This window comes from Dama dama, chromosome 15, assembly GCF_033118175.1.
Source record: "Dama dama isolate Ldn47 chromosome 15, ASM3311817v1, whole genome shotgun sequence".
NCBI lineage: Eukaryota > Metazoa > Chordata > Mammalia > Artiodactyla > Cervidae > Dama > Dama dama.
Genome location: NC_083695.1, coordinates 82,469,424 through 82,492,194, shown reverse-complemented (window position 1 = coordinate 82,492,194; position 22,771 = coordinate 82,469,424). Strand labels below are relative to the sequence as shown.

The 22,771-nt window shown below is 38.3% G+C and overlaps 2 protein-coding genes across 2 annotated transcripts in view; both read right to left on the bottom strand.

Moving 5' to 3' along the window:
* CCDC172 (coiled-coil domain containing 172) overlaps window positions 1-14,435 on the bottom strand; it is a 54,032-nt gene extending 39,597 nt beyond the window's left edge. Inside the window, exons 1-2 of the mRNA XM_061163168.1 lie at window positions 14,357-14,435; window positions 14,107-14,192 (exon numbers count right to left, since the gene is read on the bottom strand). Coding sequence (XP_061019151.1) covers window positions 14,107-14,192; window positions 14,357-14,435 — 165 coding nt within the window. The remainder of the gene's footprint in view (window positions 1-14,106; window positions 14,193-14,356) is intronic.
* LOC133070769 (high mobility group protein B3-like) lies at window positions 2,771-4,107 on the bottom strand. The gene has a single exon (XM_061163167.1). It carries the CDS (start codon window positions 4,087-4,089, stop codon window positions 3,490-3,492), a length of 600 nt encoding a protein of 199 aa, XP_061019150.1. The 5' UTR covers window positions 4,090-4,107; the 3' UTR covers window positions 2,771-3,489.
* Window positions 14,436-22,771: the final 8,336 nt, after the last annotated feature.

Sequence of the window (22,771 nt, the reverse complement as noted above, 5' to 3'; positions counted from 1 at the left end):
GGAATACCAGACCACCTGACCTGCCTCCTGAGAAATCTGTATGCAGGTCAAGAAGCAACAGTTAGAACCAGACATGGAACAACGGACTGGTCCCAAATTGGGAAAGGAATACGTCAAGGCTGTATACTGTCAGCCTGCTTACTTAGCTTATATTCAGAGTACATCATGAGAAACGCCAGGCTGAATGAAGCAGAAGCTGGAATCAAGATTGGTGGGAGAAATATCAATAACCTCAGATATGCAGATGATACCACCCTTATGGCAGAAAGCAAAGAGGAACTAAAGAACCTCTTGATGAAAGTGAAAGAGAAGAGTGAAAAACTTGGCTTAAAACTCAACATTCAAAAAAGTAAGATCATGGCATCTGGTCCCATGACTTCATGGCAAATAGATGGGGAAACAATGGAAACAGTGACAGACTTTATCTTTTTGGGCTCCAAAATCACTGCAGATGGTGACTTCAATGATGAAATTAAAAGACACTCCTTGGAAGAAAAGCTATGACCAACCTCTCTCTCTCTTTAGTCTCTAAGTCATGTCTGACTCTTGCGACCCCATGGACTGCAGCCTGTCAGGCTCCTCTGTCCATAGGATTCTCCAAGCAAGAATACTGGAGTGGGTTGCCATTTCCTTCTCCACAGGATCTTCCTGACACAGGAATTGAACCTGGGTCTCCTGCATTGCAGGCAGATTCTTTACTGACTGAGCTATGAGGGAAGCCCTAGAGATAGCATATTAAAAAGCAGAGAGATTACTTTATCAACAAAGGTCTATCTAGTCAAAGCTATGGATTTTCCAGCAGTCATGTATGGATGTGAGAGTTGGACCAAAAAGAAAGCTGAGCATGGAAGAATTGATGTTTTTGAACTGTGGTGTTGGAGAAGACTCTTGAGAGTCCCTTGAACTGCAAGGAGATCCAACCAGTCAATCCTAAAGGAGATCAGTCCTGAATATTCATTGGAAGGGCTGATACTGAAGCTCCACTACTTTGGCCACCTGATGTGAAGAACTGACTCAGTGGAAAAGACTCTGATTCTGGGAAAAACTGAAGGCAGGAGGAGACAGGGACGACGACAGAGGATGAGATGCCTGGAAGGCATTACCAACTCGATGGACATGAGTCTGAGCAAGTTCCAGGAGTTGGTGATGGACAGGGAGGCCAGGTGTGCCACAGTTTGTGGGGTAGCAAAGAGTCAGACACAACTAAGTGACTGAACTGAACTGATACATATATGGATAACGTGTTATATATGTATTATATATATGTAATAGGATCACTTTGCTATACACTTGAAACTAACACAACATCTTAAATTAACCATACATCAACTTTTAAAAGTGCCTACAGGAAACTGCTGACAGAGACTACCTCTCAGTCTGGAAATAAGGCAGAGGAATAAGTATAACGACTTCAACACTATCAGACTTTTCAACTAAAATGCTGCTTCTGCTCTTTGCAAAAAAAAAAAAAACTGCCTATGCTGGCTATGCACGTGGAGTAATAAAACTTCACCACCGGTTTAGAGATGCGGCAGAAAAGTGAGTTGCCTCTGTTGATCCATGAACAGAAAAGGAATCATACCCTAGAACCCCCAAACCCACACTTGAATTGTTCATGGATGTGAGATTCAAATGTCTCCTAGCCAGGCAGCGCAGAAATCCTGAGCCCAAAAATTAACATGAAAATTTATCCTGAACAAATGAAATCTGCACAGTTCTGGCAGCAGGGTTGAAACTGCTCCTTAGGAACATCTTTTTTATCGAGACTAGGTAGGACTCCCAAGAAAGCAAAGTTCTACTAAAGATAAGTTCACAATAAAAAATTTTAAGGCTCATAAAAAAATATACCACCATGTGAAAAGGTCAACAGATGTCACAAGCAGAATTCACAGAAGAGGAAAGAGAAACAGTGAATTCTAAGAGAAAAAAAATTATTCACTCAATAATATGTAAAACCTACTGTAACTCAGACTGTTCTAGATAGTAAGAATAACAGTAGTAAACAAAAACAGATGAATATGTATTCCGTGAGAAGTTTACATCCACAAGGGCTTCGCATTACATTAACAAGGGCTTCGCAAGTGGTGCTAGTTGTAAAGAACCCACCTGCCAAAGCAGAAGACATAACAGAGGCAGGTTTGATCCCTGGGTCGGGATGATCCCCTGGATGAGGGCATGGCAACCCACTCCAATATTTTTGCCTTGGAGAATCCCATGGACGGAGGATCCTGGCAGGCTACAGTTCATAAGGTCACACAGAGTTGGACAGGACTGAAGCAACTTAGCACACATGCGGCACAAGGAAAGATAAACGGTAAACAGATCAACATAAAAATGTCAAGAGAAATTAAGAGCTACAAAGAAAAATAAAGCAGAAGCCAGGAAAGAGATAGAGATGGCATGAGGTTTATATATGGTTTATATATTATTTTATATATGGACCTAAGGGAGGGTCAAACTTTTTTATTTTATGACTTCTGGTCTTTAAGATTTTACAGCCTTAAAAAATTATTGAGGAATTTTATTTAATTATTTTTGTGAGTTGTATCTATAAATATTTTCAGTATCAAAGATTAAAACTGAGAAACTTTTATTTTTTTTATTTTTTTTTAAATGTAATACTGTTTATTTAACTTCAAAAACATTTCAACATTCTAAACATACAAAAAAAAAATAACAGAACATTGCAGATCGTGTTTAGTACAGAAGGTTCTTGAACTTTCACTGGTGCAGTGGCTCTTGGCTTTGCTGACAATGAACAGTTCTACAGTTTGTTTTAAAAAAAAAAAAAAAACAACAGTTTAAAACTACCGCACTTCAACTAAAAAGGATCCAAAACACTTCTCATGCCTGCTGACCCCCCTCCCCTTTCCACAGCTAAGAATGGCAGCGGGATGCTATGTCGCTATATACAAAAACAAGACAACCTGAAGCTAAATGGATGCCCACTGCAGTGTCCACAGGTCCAGCCCCGCAGTGCACGCCCTGAGCTACGGCCCCTCCGGAAGGCATTGCCCCCACAGCCTCCACACCAAGCAAGGAGCATCAAGAGTGTGTCTCGGTTGCTTTGTTCTTTTTACAAACTATAGATATGTACAGTTGAGAACTCGGGATTTCTAGCCAATGACCATAGAATTAACACACCACCTTACAAATTAAAAAAAAATGCCAGAAACATCTTTAAATGCCTTGTCACACCAACAGCAAAGTGCACAGAGTGAGGAGAACACGAGAGCCTTTTCATTTTAAAAATGTTTGGAAATATGTACAACTTTGATACAGTTTCCAGGTGCTCCGGACACCCATGGCCACTTAATGTAAACCACTTACAACTGCTAGAGCACTTTGAGAGACTAAGATATGATCATGAGCCAATCGGGTAATTAAACCTAATGAGGGCAACAGACACGTCTTGGGTGAGAGGTGTGTCAATCAAGGCGCTCCCTACTCTAAGGTATTCACAAGGAGACAGATCAACAGTTTTTTTTTTTATTCATCCTCTTCCTCCTCCTCCTCCTCCTCCTCCTCATCCTCTTCATCTTCCTCTTCCACCTTTTTCCGGGCAACTTTAGCAGGACCCTTGGCGCCATCAAACTTCCCTTTAGACTTATAGTCTGCGACATCCTTCTCATACTTCTCCTTCAGCTTTGCTGCCTTGTTGATGTATGGCTGCTTCTCACTGTCACTTAAGTTATTCCACATCTCGCCCAGTTTCTTTGCCACATCTCCAATAGAGATGCCAGGGTTTGTAGACTTGATCTTGGGACGGAATTCAGAACAAAATAGGAAAAATCCAGACGGTGGTCTCTTGGGGGCATTAGGGTCCTTCTTCTTCTTGCCTCCCTTAGCTGGTCCATAATCCTTCATTTCCCGATCATAGCGCACTTTATCCGCCTTTGCCATCTCATCGAATTTCGACTTCTCTTTCCCGGACATGGTCTTCCACCTCTCAGAGCATTTCTTGGAAAATTCAGCAAAATTGACAGGGACCTCTGGATTTTTCTTCTTATGTTCCTCTCTGCACGTCTGCACAAAGAAGGCATAAGCAGACATCTTGCCCTTTGGTTTTTTGGGATCACCTTTAGCCATCTTGACTGTATTGTTCGCTAGTCTCTAAAACTGAGAAACTTTTAAAATATTTAATTCACTTAGGAATAATGACAATAAATGTGTTGTATATTAAAATAAATATATTTTTATAAAAATAATATTTTCCAAAACAAAATGAAGTAAGAAGCATTGCATTTGCATTTTTACAAATCTTTTCTAAGTCTGGTTTAACAGAAGACAGCTGAATTCTTTTTCCCATTTATTTTTATTAGTTGGAGGCTAATTACTTTACAATATTGTAGTGGTTTTTGCCATACATTGACATGAATCAGCCATGGATTTACATGTATCCCCCATCCTGATCCCCCCTCCCACCTCACTCCCCACCCCATCCCTCTGGGTCTTCCCAGTGCACCAGGCTCGAGCACTTGTCTCATGCATCCAACCTGGGTTGGTGATCTGTTTCACCCTTGATAATATACATGTTTCGATGCTGTTCTCGCGAAACATCCCACCCTCGTCTTCTCCCACAGAGTCCAAAAGTCTGTTCTGTACATCTGTGTCTCTTTTTCTGTTTTGCATATAGGGTTATCGTTACCATGTTTCTAAATTCCATAGATATGCTTTAGTATACTGTATTGGTCTTTATCTTTCTGGCTTACTTCACTCTGTATAATGGGCTCCAATTTCATCCATCTCATTCATCTGATTCAAATGAATTCTTTTTAATGGCTGAGTAATATTCCATGGTGTATATGTACCACAGCTTCCTTATCCATTCGTCTGCTGATGGGCATCTAGGTTGCTTCCATGTCCTGGCTATTATAAAAAGTGACAGCTGAATTCTTATATCTGCTTCTTTATCCAATCTCTTGCACTATGTTTCTTGGTTGAAGTATATGAAGAAAATCTAGCCTCACAGATGTACAGTTGGAAATGACAGGAGTATTTTAAGACCCTAATAATTATGCCATATTCTTCAGGAACTAAATGAGTGGCAGTTCCTTAAAGGTTAGTTGCAATGTGGGATCTGAAACCATTTCAATAAATTTTTCATCCTGTTACAATAAAAACCATTGGTCTATTTTGTGCTTTGAGTGGATCTTCTATCCATGTACAATTAAAATCATGTGCTGGTCATTTCGAAAATATTCCTTCACTGAATTATTCAAGTCCTCCAAATGTTGATACACTCTATAATGCAATATTAAAAACATTTATTAATATCACCTACAAACTCAGAAAAATCTCTTATGTACTGGGAAACTGTACATATAGTGACAAATAGTGACATATATAGTGCACATGTAGTGACAAATCTGAGTCTTTCAACATTTTAATTTTTGTTTGAAAGGTTGAATATTATCATTGGCAAAATAATAATATTTGCCTTGACATCAGGGTCATTTCATTCATTTTTGAGAAAATTTTGCCAAGTACTCAAGTCTAAATAACTACACTTATCTGTCAATTATTCAAGTAAAAAGGATGCTCCAGAAAAAGAATAGCTAGTTCATACTGAAACTCAATCATACAAATATTCTCCTGTGAGACAATCATTGTACTTCAGAATATAGAAGTACTTTATGTGAACTTCCCATTTCATCACACACAATATTAAAAACACATACATAGAATGGTTAGTTTCAAAACAATATTTTTTATACTTTAATCAAAGGCATACAGTGAAATTGGTGGGTTTTGCTTTCTCACTGTGAGTGTGTGGCAGTGAATAATGCAATGATACCGCCGTTTGTTGCCACTGCCTTAATTTGTTCTGAGGTGCCAATATTCGCCTTTGTACTATCAGTGTACATATTAGAACAGTGCAAATGACAAATAATAGCTTTATATTATTAAGAAAATAGTTTGACCTCACAAAACTCTTCCTATAGAGTTTTGAAAGCAAAACTGTGGTGTGGCAAACTGTGGTGTGGCATAGAGTCCCTTGGACAGCAAAGAGATCAAACCAGTCAATCCTAAAGGAAATCAACCCTGAATACTCTTTGGAAGGACTGATACTGAAGCTGAAGCGCCAATATTCTGGCCACCTGATTCGAAGAGCCGACTCATTGGAAAAGACCCTGCTGCCGAGAAAGATCGAGGGCAGGAGGAGAAGGGGGCAACAGAGGATGAGATGATTGAATGGCATCACCAACTCAATGTTGGTGATTAATCTGAGCAAACGCCAAGAGATAGTGAAAGACAGGGAAGCCTGGAGTACTGTAGTCCGTGGGGTCACAAGGAGCCAGACATAACTGAGTGACAGAACAACAGTGGATCACAGATCACACTTTGAGACCCACAGCTCTAAAGTGCCAACTAAGCTGAGAGGTAAGGTCACCAACCATCAAGATTTACATGTGACTGTTCCAACGTGAGAACTGAGTCTCACATTCTCATAGACTAGCTGGCCTCCCTACCAGGAGAGAGCTAAAAGTGTGTATAAAACACCAATAGCTGAGAGAAGCATTTCAAGCAGAGAAGACACCAAGTGCAAAGGCCCTGAGGTCAAAGAATGGTTGGTACATTCAAGAAAATTCTTTTAGTCAAGAATTTAAAAACCCACTACAAAGGTACACACCCTAGAAGATCAGATTATCCTTAGTGGTGAGCTACTAGAAAATGCCAGTGTTACATTAAAATATCTGGTGAACTACTGTAGTTCCCCATTTTAGAAAAGAATTCATGACAAGCATTATAAGGCTTTCTTTAGAGAATTAAACAGAGAAAATTTAAAGTAATTACAGAATTTTTAAAAAGTGAGAACATCAAGAATTTTGAATTTACTGTTAAGTTGCTATAGTTGAAGTTGCTTAATGTCAACCCTCTAATTAAGATAGAAGGTTGTTACATAATTTACCTGCCAATTACTCTTGGTATCATTTAAGAGTTGTTCAATGAATGTTTGTTGAGCGAATGAATAAGAGAAGTGAAAAGCATAGCTAATTGATTTTCCAGGAAATCACAAATCAAAAGGTAAACTTTTTCAAAGGTATTCTTTTGTGCTGTATATTCTTAGGAGGCCAGCAAACTAAATGTTAATCTCATGCTTTCTGCATACTGAGCCACAAACTTACTATCTTTAATTAGATCATTGTCTCAGTTCCTGGGAAGGAAGTATTTCTTTTCTTTTCTGTTTAAAACACTTCTAACATTTCAGGGTAAACAATTTATTTAGAGTAGCTCTTTTTAAAAAAGGAATACAGGCACACTAGTAGATTAAACAATTAGAAACAGTGCAGCAGATTTTCTACCTCAGGGATCCAAGCCAGGCAACGGGCAACTTTTGTGATTTATAAGCATTTGCAAATAGAAAGGCTATCTGGCATACTGTTATATGGTTTGCTCTCTACTGCTATTACCATGAAATGTTACTTAGATTTTCTTAAGATCATGAAAACAAACCTGAGAAAAAGGGAGTCCAACAAAAGCTATATGTAATAATCTTTTACTTCATTTAGAAATAAAATCATTTTAGTTATATTAAGAGAAAGATTACTACTTCTCAGAGACAAGACCCTCCCATAAAAGAACTGCAACCAATTACATGACCATTAATTAAGTAGGCCATCTAGAAAACAGATTTGCAAAATGGCCAATGAGCACCTGAAAAGATGTTCAATATAAATCTCATTAGGAAACTGGAAATACAAACCACAATGAACTACCATCTCCCAGCCCCTAAGATGGCTATCAAACAAACCAAATATCCCAAGAAAGCAAGTGTTGGTGAGTATATAGAAAAACTGGAACCTTCATATATTCCTGGTGGCAATGTAAAATTGACACTACAGAAAACTTGGTATTTCCTCAAGAAGTTAAACCTACAATTAACCATATGACCAAGAAATTCTACTCCTAGGTGGGATACCCAAGAGAACTGAAATATAATGTTCATACAAAAACTTGTACACAAATGTTCACAGCACCATTACTCACAATAGCTAAAATGTGGAAATAACCCAATATCTATCAACTGATGAATGGAAAAACAAAGTGCATCCATACAATGGAATATTATTCATATGAATGTTATTGTATGATGGTACTTACATGAAATGTCCAGACACAGAAAGTAGACTAATGGTGACCGAGAGCTCATGAGGTTTGAGGGAGGTGGAGGAGTGACTAATATGGGGAGGAGTGACTAATATGGGTACAGAGTTTCTTTCTGGGGTGATGAAAATATTCTGGGCTCAGATAGTGATGGTTGCACAACCTTTTGAATGGACTAAAAGCCACTGCTCTGTAACTTTTAAGATGTATCTTTATTTTTTAAAGTAACCTCACAGCTATGTCCCCCAGCTTAAGAAATAAAACATTATAGACACAGCTGAAATACCCTGTATATCCTTCCTTGATTACATTTATCTTCTACTCCCATCAGAGATAATCACTAAGTTGATGTGTTATTATCATTCCTATGTATGCCATTATAATTTCACTATACACATATAAATCCCTTACAAGATGTATTATTTGTTCTGTGTGTTTTTAAATGGTATCATGCTTATGTAACTTTTATAGGTTGCTTTTTTTTTTATCACAAAGCAAAGTTATCATGACAGTTAAGTAGTTCAGAAGAGAGGACAAGATACACCAGAGTAAAAGGTTTACAACAGTCACTGCAGAGAGTGAGAAAGAGAAATGCAGCAGTTTTCCAGGCAGTGTGGAGGTCTCAGCTGAGGCTAAAGCCAACATCCATGTATATATACATTGGATCAAATCTCTCCTGGAATCTCCTGAGTGTTGGCATAGTAGTAAATAATTGACTCACCCAGAATATAATTCTGGAAATAGGTAGCTGAGGTAGAATGGAGAAGGTGGTCACTGAACATGTGGAGACCAAAGAACCAAGAAGTCAGGAAGGTAGCTGAACAGTACATATAGACAATGACATCATACAAGATGCTGGCAAGAGGTGAGATAGAGTGAAAGCCTGAGAACCAAGTGCCAAATTCTAAAGAACAAGGGAGATTACCCATTGAGTGAGTAAAATGACAGAAAAGAGCAGGGAGGAAAGTTGGCAGAGTCTAGAATACAGGATTAACCACCACAAGCAGGTAGAGAAATAATGTCCTGGAAGCAGCACTGGGGAGTGAAGAGGACATCCATCAAACCATCAACTATGAGGTACCTTGGATGTGAAAGAAAAATCATCTTCCATAGAAGAGACTCCAGAGTCAGTGACCCCCATAGACTGCAGCTCGCCAGGCTCCTCTGTCCATGGGATTCTCCAGGCAAGAATACTGGAGTGGGTTGCCATACCCTCCTCCAGGGAGGACATGGACTTGTACAACTGACCAAGGTGAGTAAAAAAGGGGAAATACACCTAAACTTCTATGAGAACTTAAAAAAATCAGCTATACATGTTTAAGACAAGAGAACTTTGTAATTTCATGTGAAAAGGTCAGAGATTAAAAGCAATTAGGAATAACTACCCTCAAAAGTGTCTTGGTCATGACTAACAGAGCTACATGTATATATTAAACTATGATAAGGAGAATTTGAACTTTATTTTTCAAAATTAAGATCAAATAATTCACATGTATCGTTATTTAAACAAATGTTAATTGGAGAAGAAATGCCTTTCTTTTATCTATGTTTTAAGCAACTTTTCATCAACAATAAAATGAAACATAAGTAGTATATAAATTTTTCTTTGATTAAACTTCTTAAAAAGGGGAAAAATCTTAATTACACAGCTTCAATATTATAAATGATAATAATTTGTGATTTGTTCTTTCCCTAATTGGGTAATAAGAGTTCAGTTCAGTCACTCAGTTGTGTCGGACTCTTTGCGATCCCATGGACTGCAGCATGCCAGGCTTCACTGTCCATCGCGAACTCCCAGAGCTTGCTTAAACTCATGTCCATCGAGTCAGTGATGCCATCCAACCACCTCATCCTCTGTCATCCCCTTCCTCTCCTGCCTTCAATCTTTCCCAGCATCATGGTCTTTTCCAATGAGTCAGTTCTTCGCATCAAGTGGCCAAAGTATTGGAGTTTCAGCTTCAGCATCAGTCCTAACAGATTAAGACTCTGCCTGCTGTTCTAGGAGGGTTCATAATTTTCATCAATTGAAAAAAATGAAAGCATATATTCTGAAATAAATAAATGAAGCCACCTTAAGTTACTTATTTCAATACCATTTTCCTTTAAAAATTCATGAAATATTATTTCATTAGTGTTATGATGTTTAAATAGGTTAAAACTGGAAGAAGAAAAAAGTAAAACTGCCTCAGATTTTCCTCCATTTACTTCCTCTTGAGGGAGGATGGCTTTATGTTAGGTTTTTTGTAATATGTTTCTAAAGATTAAAATGTCCCAATTTTAACCATATATTACTATTTTTGAAAGAAGAAAACTCTTTCAAATGCTTAAAAAAAAAACAAACATTCTGCAAGTCCCTAATTTTGATTTTTCCTGTCATCAATATTATAAAACCTTTCCTTGACGATCAGAAGCTATAGGTATTGGTAAGCATTAACACAAATCCAGAGCATGTTCTTGTCTTTCTGTTTTCACATTACCAAACCTAACCAGGCATATCAAAGTTCTCCAATTCACAAAGTACTCATACTACATAATCTGAGACTTTTGCAACCATGTATTTTAAAGTACTCATTGAGCCCTGAAAGCAAATGCTATCATTCAAGTTCTAATTACATGCTACTTGGGTTTTACAGAACAGAAAAATATAAATACTACACTTCCTGAATTCATTTTTTGACCACAAGCAACTTCCAAAATAAATGCCCAAAATACTTTCTGAATGTATCACTGTGCAAATAGCTCAAGCACTGGCCCATTCAAATTATGTTCTAGTTTCTCCTTATGCTGCTTCTAGTTGATAAATTGGTCAATAAATGCCAAGTCAAATATGCAAGTAAACATATTTTCATTGTTATTGGCAGACATATAATTAACTCTGAGAATAAAAGAAACAAGAAATCAATTTATGATTACTTCTTCAGTTCTTCCATTAGTCATTTACATTGTAATTGTGGTTCCACTTTAAAGATCTTTATACACACACATACACACACACCCCCATGTTGACTATATAATAAACAAATTATTTCAGTTATAAATTAGTACTGTATGAACTGTGAACCACATATGTTAATTGTATTAGTAAAAGCAATTGTATTACTACCCACGTATATGAGCTGATTAAAAAGCAATGTGCATTCATGAACCTATATTAATTAGTAATTTCAACAAATGTTTCCAAACAATGCTAGGGATTTGCTCTTTCTTCTCTCAAAGAAAACTATTTGAATCAGCTTTTTATGTATGTGTATATATCAACAAACTACATTTCCATTTTCAGCAAAATAAGCTTTTAACTGAGAAAATATTACAAAGAGTAAACCTACTATTTCCTAAAGATATTCAAGAATAAACCTTTTTTTTTCCTTAACATTTGTTATCTGCCAAGTCAGTATCTTCACCAATCCAGGAAATAAACATTTGCTCAAAAACTTACATTACTATCCTTTTAAAAATATTGCCCTAGACTAGATGCAAAAGCTTCAGACACTATTATATGTGAATTCCATGAAGAAAAAAGTTTAAGACGAGCTTTAAAAAATGTTTTAATAAAATACACTGCCATTACTCAGTTACTACTTTCATTATTGTCATTTGTTTTTATTTTTTGTCATTTGTTTTTAAATTATATATCATGAACAAGCCATTTAATCTCTTTTTCCTCCCCTAAAAAGAGGTATTAATGATGGTGCCTCATCACAGAATTCCCGACAGGATTAAAAGAGTTAATACAAGGGAAGCATCGAGAACAGTGCCCAACATACAGTAAGTGCACAGTAAGTGTTAGCTATGCATTACTTAATTGCATATGTTTTGCCTATTACTTGTATTAGCTTCTAGTTAACAATTCTGAAAGTATCTTAATTCTTTTTAAAAAAGAAATTAAGCTACACCATGACATTCTTAAAACTTTGCCCATGCCACCAGCTTTTAGAATTATTTTTAGCAGTTAGTTTATCTACTACTCACAGGCAAAATAAGACCTAAGGTCTCACTGAACCATATTTCCAAATTCTATTTTAAAAGACAGTACATCCTGAATATTCATTGGAAGGACTGATGCTGAAGCTGAAACTCCAATACTTTGGCCCCTTGATGCGAAGAACTGACTCACTGGAAAAGACCCTGATGCTGGGAAAGATCGAAGGCAGGAGGAGAAGGGGATGACAAAGAATGAGATGGTTGGATGGTATCACCGACTCGATGGACATGAGTTTGAGCAAGCTCCGGGTGTTGGTGATGGACAGGGAAACCTGGTGTGCTGCAGTCCATGGGGTCGCAAAGAGTCAGACATGACTGGGCAACTGAACTGAACTCTCCCTATTATCTCCCTTTTAGTACTCATTCACTCCAAACACCAATGTATACTGTGTGTTATGGAATACAGGTTGTGGGAATAAAAGATGGTTAAGAAAAAAATTCCAAATACAGTGCCCACAGAAGAATGAGGGATACAAACATAAATACAAGTATGCTCTGTTGTTTAATGATAAGGTGATATCCCAAATGCTATGATAAAAATCTTTCCAAGATGTACAAGGGAGGGCTCTTGGGTGGTGTTTGAACAAGAATTGAAAGGAAGAACTGAAGAAGCTTGAGAGATGGAGAAAGAATCTATGATTATTTTATCCAAAAAGAGAACTGGAAATTTCTCACAGTGTTACGCCTACTTGACTTATTTTAGCAAACAGACTTTCTCAGATTTCCCACTGCACACTGCTCACATAATTTATCTTCAGGAGTTGGATAAATATTTTTGTATGGCTGTCTACCCTCCACTCATAGCAAGGCTATGGGTGACCTATTTGGATGATGTGCTTAGCTCCCATCCTCCCAAAGCTCAAGAGAGATCTTCCAAAACCCACTTTTATCACACCATTCCCTGATCAAAATCCTGCAATGGTTTCCTCCTATTCCCAGGCGTCAACCCCTGCTTTGTAGATTTCTCTCCACAAATGCCTTGCCTATGCCTCCCTTTTGTTCATATTCTCCCCCTGCTCCAAATACTTTTCTCTTACTATTATATTTCACTCTGCCTCTCCAAAATTCTATCCACATTTCAAAATCCACCTTCAAGATAACATCAGATTCCTTTGTTTCTGTGTAAAATAACAGAACTTTACAAATGCTGCAGAAAAGACTGAAATGCTAGTAGAAAAAAAAAATGATTCCTCTGGATGAAAGACATGTCCAAAATGTGGCAGAAAACTGAAAAATAAATGGTAAGATGCAAGGAGGGTTCCGACGGAGCGGACACATGTGTACCCATGGCTGAATCATGTTAATGTATGGCAGAGGCCAATACAATATTGTAAAGCAATTATCTTCCAATTAAAATAAAATGTGGGAAAAAAAAGTCATTACAATAAAAAAGGTAGAGACTCCTTTGAAAGTTACATTCAATTGTTTCATCAACACAGCACACTTCTTAAATTATTTATTCTTCTAAACTTATTTCCCACAGGAACTACTTAATTGAATCATTCTTTTTCCAATGGCATTATGCTCTTTTGAAACGTTAACCATTCCACAACAGGGACAATGAATTCTTCATGACTTAAATTGGTTTCTATAGGACAAATTCATGTTAGAGTGGAAGGTGTCACCAGATTCAGAACTTTAAATATTACCAGACAGCATGGAACAACGCTCACTAACATAGTAGCATGCTTCATGATGGTGGGTGTGTGTGTGTGTGTTTGTACGTGCTCATACATGTCTGACTCTTTGTGACCCCATGGACTGTAGCCCGTCAGGCTCCTCTGTCCATGGGATTCTCCAGGCAAGAACACTGGAGTAGGTTGCCATTTCCTCCTGGAAGGGATCTTCCCCACCAAGGGATCCAACCTGCATCTGGTGGGTCTCCTGCACTGGCAGGAGGATTCTTTATCATAACCACCACATGGAAGGACAACTAGTTAAATAGTATCATATCCTCAAAAAGTCAAGTAAAAACACCTTTTCAAGTGATAATGAGCAAGTTCTGTATGTCAATACCTTAGATTCCAACTGAATTTTCTCTTCATTCAGCTGCTCTGCTGTTCTCTGGATTTTCTCACGATATCTGTTTATTTCTGACCTTACTGTAATAAAAATTAAATGCGTAAACACGCTCATCTCTCTGGAGTCCCTATTCTGGTGCCTGTGATAAGACACCTTTCAGCTGTCTTTCCCCCACCCCTCACTGCTCTGCCCACTGCCTTCCCTGCGGCTCCAAGCCCCCAACTCAAAGAGCAGAGGCCCTGACCTTCCCGCATCAAGCGGCGACTCTCCTCCGCCTGGTGCTCAGAGAATATGATGTGCTGGAACAAAGACTCCAGACTCATCTCAGGCTGCGCTCCTGCCGCTCCCGTCTTCGTCCTTAAAATACTTTATAACCGAGTCTGAGGATCCTGGAAAGCAGAAAGAAGCCTGATTCCAGGGTCATTCCTGGTTCGGCCTCCAGAGGCCTGTCCCCCGCCAATACCAAGTACAGGGCCTCTACGGGGTGAGGTGAGGCCCGAGGCTCCGGGGCCTCGACCACACTCCGGACCTCCGTTTCCTCCATTAAGTTGGACAAACTTGCTTTTTTCCCCTCCCGTGAGCCTTCGTTTCTCCTGTGACCTGTCTCAAACTGCCTTGTTCCGCTGGCTGAGCGCAGCTCCCCTCAGACAAGGCCTTGGCCCCGGTGCGGGGTTCTTTTTCTTTCTTGTAGAGGGTGGAAAAAAAAAAAAAAAATGGAGTCACCGAGGCCTGAGCTTTGGAGCAGTTTGGACAGCAGCCCTTTCGGGGCTCGGGCTTTTCCTCTCATTCCCCTGCCCCCCAACGCCCAGTCTCAAATAGAAAGTCCTCAAAGCAATCTCTCGGCAAAATACGTACCTGCAACAATATGGTGGGCTGGACACCTAGCAGAAGGCCTCACTTCGCGGGGTTCTCTGGGAACTGAGCCTACGGTGTCTCCTTGGGTCCATTACACGTCATTCAGTTGTTTCGCTTGGTTCCGCTCTGGCCACGTGGCCCGCAACAGTCTTTAGGTCATCCTGGGAGTTGGAGTGATGTCTCCAAGGCACAAACCCAGTCTTATAATAAAGTACAAAGTATCTGTGATTCTAAATATAAACTTTTGCAAAGTCTTATCATTTGACGATGGGAAAGACTGCTATAAATGTACAATGTCTGACATTCGGCTTAATCATTCCTTTGTAATCAGGGCATATCTTTTTTGTCTGCTTTAAAATTAATCATTGCCTTTTGTAATCAAGCTGCGGTAATATTAACACTTCAATATCTGCCGTAATATGTGTCAGAGACCAAAGTGGTTGCTAATTAAAGCTTAAACATGAAAGGCACCTTTGGGACTTTGGTATGGGATTTTTAAATTAAAAAATAAAATATTTTTAGTTTCAGTAGGTCAAAATATTAAGCTTATAATAAACATTTGACTTTCTGCTAAATGTTAAATTCAAAGTGGCTAAACTTTAAAGAAATGTATTAATAGTAAGTAAAAACTGGTAAATGTAAATTCTGTCACATCATTTGTATAATAAACTTAATTAAAATTTCAATAATGCTATAGCATAATCAGTTATAAATGTTAACCTTTTTTCAAGACTTGTATGCAAAAACTTAATTTTTAAACTTTATTATAAAAAATACATACTAAAAAGTGTAATGAAGTAGAAAAGAATTTCCCATAAATGTATCATTCAGAAGCAAATGTTAGTAACGTTTTGGTTATTGCCCTTCAGGTAAGTCTCCTCACCATGCATTTGCATTTTTTCTTTACAAATGCACGGTGAATAAGTAATAATAATAGTTATTATCTGTTGAGTATTTCCCAGGTACTATTCTGAACCCTGTAAGCCCTTTTGAGATGATTTTTACTATTACCTTCAGAGCATAGTTGAGGAAACTGAGGCACAGAAGTTAAGTATTTTGCCAAGATTGCACATCTAGTATGTAGCAGAGCAAGATCTCAGATCAGAGGCCATAAATTTGATTTTGGGTTCTGCTCTTTTTCCTTCTTATTACAGCACAAGCATTTTACCATTTCATTGAAAACTCTTTTATTAATGCATTTTTAGAACTTCATAATCCTCCATCATATGGATGCATGTGTAAAATTTACATATATTGAAATAAATTTGACTTCTATTTGTTCAGGGATGGAAAACAAAGCTGAAATTGTGGTGTGAACCATTTTTCTTTGAGCACTCATTTGGAGGCTTATGAACTGTGCCACAGCAACCATCAAAGGAAAGGGCTTCCAGAAGATAAATTATATTACTAATTAATATCACTCCCTTCAGAATGATTTCCTGTGGACTTGCAGTGGGAGCATCCTCACAAGGAGGCTGGTTTTCAAAAGCATGCTGCTCTTTAACATTCTAATTTTATTAGTTACACTCAAGCTCACATTTATTATTTAACATGCTCTTTCTGTGCTAAAACTTGGCAGAGAGAAATCTGGGCAGACTTTAGGGAGCGCAGTCGCCTCAGTCACACAGGAGTATGGAAGAGAACACTGCTGGAAATTCTGGGGAAGGGGCATGGGAAATATGGCTTTTTCATCTTTTGTAGTCTTCTTCACCTCTCAGAATATTTTTGTGTTTTTAAATCCCAAGTTTGAGTCTTCTTAGAGGTATCACAACTATAGGCTTTAGCAGGATTTTTAATTTTATTTATAGGCACCAACACAATTATGCAAGGTCACAATTCTTAAAAATGTTTCATAATGATGAGTAAAAGTAACATATTAAGATATTGCTGTCCTGTATCAAGCTTTGTTCAAGCATTTTCCATAGTGTTAAGATATTTTTTCTTATAGATATACATGCTGATTACATTCTGTAATGTTCAGAGCAAGAGTAGCATCACTTAAATTTATGCCAAATAAAAATTATATATGACATGGCAAAACTAGGGCACTCTATTTTCTGAAAATATATATTATAAGCCTAAAAAGAAAGATGATTCATTCAACAACTGTTTAATGAGTCTCTGCTATTCATTCAACAAATATTATTGAGCATATCCTATGTGCCATATTAGAGAAACAACAACAGGATTTAATAAAAATAGAACTACATAAAAAGTATTTTTCTTCCCCTGGATATTTCTAACCTCATTGGAGAATTATTATATTTTTCAGCATCTTGGCAGCAGTATAAACAACTGCTTTCAGATGTTTAAACAGATGTTCTTTAGAAAGAAAGCCAATTATTTGTGTTATGATACCCACATATGATTCTCAGATCTAAACTTTCCATCTGTACATGTTTCACTGAATTGTGTACCTATGGAATATAAAAGCTGAGATCACTCACTGTCTCTCAGCCTCATATTTTTGTTCATAATAACACTAGCACCTGGGTTATTGAGCCATCGATAATTGCTTTGCTAGAAGGCCTTATATAAGGCTATGTTGCTCTTGTGATTTAAAATGCATTTCCTTTCTTTTCTTAGATTGATGACTTCCCTAAGTTCTAAACCAGGCTTGCAAATATCCACTAGCCCAGGGCATATATATTGCAATGAAAAGAAGAAAAGTAATTCATTTGTTTTATGATTTTCTCAGGGCATCTGCCAAAAAGAAAAAAAAAAATGTGGGTTCAACTAAGTTTAACGACCATTTATTGAGTATCTACTAAGCGTAAAATCTCTGGTAGGTACTATGAGGGATACAAAATTATAAGATACAGGCCCTGCCCTCCTGGAGGTCATAATCTATCAAGTGGGACATAGCAAGCATGACTCCTGGTAGGCTGTGTATGAGAGCTTCACGCTGATGTGATGAAAATATGGCGGGGAGGAAAAGAATATCTGATGTAGGTGATCCGGGAAGACTTTTCAGAAGGAAATAAAATATGAGATGGATTTTAAAGGAGGATGAGACTTCAATAGATAGCATGTAAGGGAGAAAAAAAGCAGAAACTTAGATTACGCCAATTTTTGGACAGTGTTTAACATTTTTATGTATGTGATGGAGATTCCTGTAACGTTCGCTAGCTGGTGAGTGGCACATCAGAATTGCTTTACGCAGTCAATCTGGCAACGGGTTAGAAGCACTAGAAAGGAAAGACCAACAGCTAACATGTATTAATAACTATGTTCCAACCACTGTTTGAGCCCTTGTCACACTTTCATTAGTATAATCAATCCAACAGTCCGATGAGATCAATGCTTTTATTATTTCCAAGTTAACAATCAGAGAAGCAAGGCAGAGAGAGCTCAAGTATCTTGTTGAAGGTCACATATAATACTAGCTAAGAAGTAACAGAGTCAGGATTTGAACCCTGATAATCTGTCTGGTCAAGGCTATGGTTTTTCCAGTGGTCATGTATGGATGTGAGAGTTGGACTGTGAAGAAAGCTGAGCACTGAAAAATTGATGCTTTTGAACTGTGGTGTTGGAGAAGACTCTTGAGAGTCCCTTGGACTGCAAGGAGATCCAACCAGTGCATCCTGAAGGAGATAAGTCCTGGGTGTTCATTGGAAGGACTGATGCTGAAACTGAAACTTCAAATACTTTGGCCACCGTCATGTGAAGAGTTGATTCATTGGAGAAGACCTTAATGCTGGGAGGGATTGGGGGCAGGAGGAGAAGGGGACAACAGAGGATGAGATGACTGGATGGCATCACTGACTCGATGGGCATGAGTTTGAGTAAACTCCAGGAGCTTGTGATGGACAGGGAGGCCTGGCGTGCTGCGATTCATGGGGTCGCAAAGAGTCGGACACGACTGAACGACTGAACTGAACTGAATCTCTTAAGGCAAACACTTAATCACTTCATCTACAGCCTCCAAAAATAAAAGGCTGGAGAAAATGAGACAATTTCATCAGTTCTGTTAATATTTCAAGACAGATACATTTTCTAAAAAATACTTACCATCAACAAATTAATGTCATATTTTTAAGACACCTTTCAGATTTCTAGAATTTGGATTAGTAACACAATGCATCTATAACAAGTTAAAATCAAATGTGATATAAAGCAAAATAATTGAAGATGGATCACATTTGTTATAAATGTTTATTTAACCAGCTACATGTTAATACGTAAAACTAAGAAATGAAATTAGTAAACAAACTATTTGGTGAAGAATCCACCTGCAATGCAAGAGATGTGGGTTTGATCTCTGAATTGGGAAGATCCCCTCGTTGTCTGGGGTGGTGCATGGCAACCCACTCTAGTATTCTTGTCTGAAGAACCCCATGGATAGAGGAGCCTGGCAGGCTACGGTCCCTGGGGTCACAAAGCGTCAGACACGTCTGAAGAGACAGCACAGCATAGCACATATGAAGTATCATATTAGTTTCTTAATATTTTTATTAGCTTCCTACAGCTGCTATAACAGAGTACCACAACTGGGTGGTTTAAAAAAAAAAAACACAGAAATTTATCTTGTCACAGTTCTGGAGACTAGAAATCTGAAACCGAAGTGTCAATAGAGTTGGTTCCTTCAGGCCCGCTGAGCGAGCATCTTCTCTGTGCTTCTTGTTAGCTTACTGTCCTCACTGGTTATCTCTGGCATTCCAAGTTCTTTGGCAGATTCATCACTCCTACCCCTGCCTCCATTGTTCCTTGGCGGTCTCCCTCTGTCTCTCTGCCTCTTTGTCTGTTCTTCTCTCCTTATAAGGACACCAGTCATATTTGATAAAGAGCCCACCCTACTTCAGTATGACCTTGTCTTAGCTAATTCATCTGTAACAACCCTATTTCCAAATAAGGTCACATTCTGTGTTATTGGGGGGTTAGGACTTCACGTATCTTATTGGGGGTTGCAAGTGAAACCATAACAAACCTTAAAAGTTCAGTTGTGGGAAAGAATTATGATTCTTTTAATTTTAAGATTTATTTCTATTACAATCAAAGCATTTTTAGTGGTTTAATTGACTTTAGAAAAGATCTTGCACAATCCTCTTATTTTTTAGATGTTAACACTGAGGCCTGGAGGATGATGGATTTCCCCAACTTTGCACAGGCCATTAATGTCAGAGCTACGTCTAGAACTCCCTTCTAATTCCTTCTGCTCCAATAAAAGATCTTTTTTGTTCACCAGTGGCTTTCAACTACTTCAGTTAAAGCAACTCCTCTTTTATCTTTTTTCTATATTGAATTTTCTAGTAAGAGTTTGAAGAAAGGGGTACAACTAGGGTACAGAGCAGGCCTCAGGCAGTTATCTATTGCAGGAGTCCTTCCTCCTCAAGGAAATCAGGTAGATAGATATATGGAAAGAGAGACAGACAGAGAGAGACACACACAGGGACAGGTAGACGGATGTAGAGAAAACACACGTGCATATATACATACGTGAGTATATACAAACATATATATACAAACAAGTATATACAAAACAAGTATATACAAACATATATATATATACTCACATATACATGATGAAATCATGTATATAATATAAATGCTTTAAGGTTTCATTTTATTTTTAGTCAGACAGTAGAAATGAAAGTAAACTGTCAATTCTTAGTTACTGATTAAGAAAAACAAAATTTTTTTTTGGTTGTAAAATATGTTGCATGAAGAAATTCCATTAACATGTGTGTGTGTGCTCAGCTGCTTCAAGTTGTGTTCAACTCTTTGTGATCCCACGGACCATACAATAGCCTGCCAGGCTCCTCTGTCCATGAACTTCTCCAAGCACGTATACTGGAGTGGGTTGCCGTGCCCTCCTCCGGAGGATCTTCCTGACCCAGGGATCGAATCTGAGTCTCTTCCATCTCCTGCACTGGCAGGCAAGTTCTTTACCACTGGCGCCACCTGGGAAGCCCAAGTAACACATTAGGAGTCGTTATATACCAATGTTTTGGGAAGAAAAAAGCTATTGAACTTGATTTTTACATAGTCAGAGTCCAGAACCCAGCACAGGATCCAGGAAGGCTACTCCATGTGAGATTAGACTATTAGGCCCAGGAAACAAAAATAAAACAGAACTTTGAAACCACTGTTCTCCACCTTGTAAAATTCTTCTACTTCATAAATATTTACTATGTATATGCTATATGTAAGGCAAGTAAGAATCTGGGATTACAAAGAAGAATAAACAAGGAAATTGAAATCTGGTCATACCAAGTTATAGTTTCCATGACAATAAATTTAAGTGGTAGGGATTACACAGAAAGAAGGAAAAGACAAATAAAAGACTTTTAACTGAAGGATAATTGCTCTACAGAATTTTGTTGCTTTCTGTCAAGCATCAACATGAATCAGCCATTGGTACACCCATGACCCATCCTTCCCATCTCCCTCCCCATCCCACCCCTCTGGATTATTACAGAGCCCCTGTTTGAATTCCCTGAGTCATACGGCAAATTCCAATTGGCTCTCTATTTTACATATGGTACTGTAATTTTCCATGTTACCCTCTCCATATATTTCACCCTCTCCTCCCCTCTCCCCATGTCCATAAGTCTGTTCTCTATGTCTGTTTCTCCACTGCTGCCCTGCAAATAAGTTCATCAGTACCATCTTTCTACATTCCGTACATATGTGTTAGTATACAATATTTATAATTCTCTTTCTGACTTACTTCACTCTGTATAATAGGCTCTAGGTTTGTCCACCTCATTAGAACTGACTCAAATGTGTTCCTTTTCATGGCTGAGTAATATTCCATTGTATATATGTACTACAGCTTCTTTATCCGTTTATCTGTCAGTGGACATCTAGGTTGCTTTCATGCTCTAGCTATTATAAATAGTGCTGCAATGAACATTGGGGTACATGTGTCCTTTTCAATTTTGGTTTCCTCAGGGTATATGCCTAGGAGTGGGATTGCTGGGTCATATGGTGGTTTCATTCCTAGTTTTTAAAGAGTCCCCATACCATCTTCCAGAGAAGGCAATGGCAACCCACTCCAGTACTCTTGCCTGGAAAATCCCATGGGCGGAGGAGCCTGGTAGGCTGCAGTCCATGGGGTCGGTAGGAGTCAGACACGACTGAACGACTTCACTTTCACTTTTCACTTCCAAGCATTGGAGAAGGAAATGGCAACCCACTCCAGTATTCTTGCCTGGAGAATCCCAGAGATGGGGGAGCCTGGTGGGCTGCTGTCTATGGGGTCGCACAGAGTCAGACAGGACTGAAGTGACTTAGCAGCAGCAGCAGCATACCATCTTCCATAGTGGCTGTATGAATTTACATTCCTACCAGCAATGCAAGAGGGTTCCCTTTTCTCTACACCCTCTCTAGCATTTATCGTTTATAGACTTTTTGATGATGGCCATTCTGACTGGTATGAGGTGGTATCTCACTGTAGTTTTGATCTGCATTTCTCTAATAATGAGCAATGTTGAGGATCTTTTCAAGTGTTTGTTAGCCATCTGTATGTCTTCTTTGGAGAAATGTCTGTTGAGGTCTTTTTCTCACTTTTTGATTGGATTGTTTGTTTTTCTGATATTGAGTTGTATGAGCTGTTTGTATATTTTGGAAATCAATTCTTTGTCAGTTGTTTCCTTTGCTATTATTTTCCCCCATTCTGAGGGTTGTCTTTTCACCTTGTTTATAGTTTGCTTTACTGTGCAAAAGCTTTTAAGTTTAATCAGGTCCCATTTGTTTATTTTTGTTTTTATTTCCATTACTCTACTAGGTGGATCCCAGGGAGTCTTGCTTTGATTTATATCATCGAGTATTCTGCCTATGTTTTCCTCTAAGAGTCTTACAG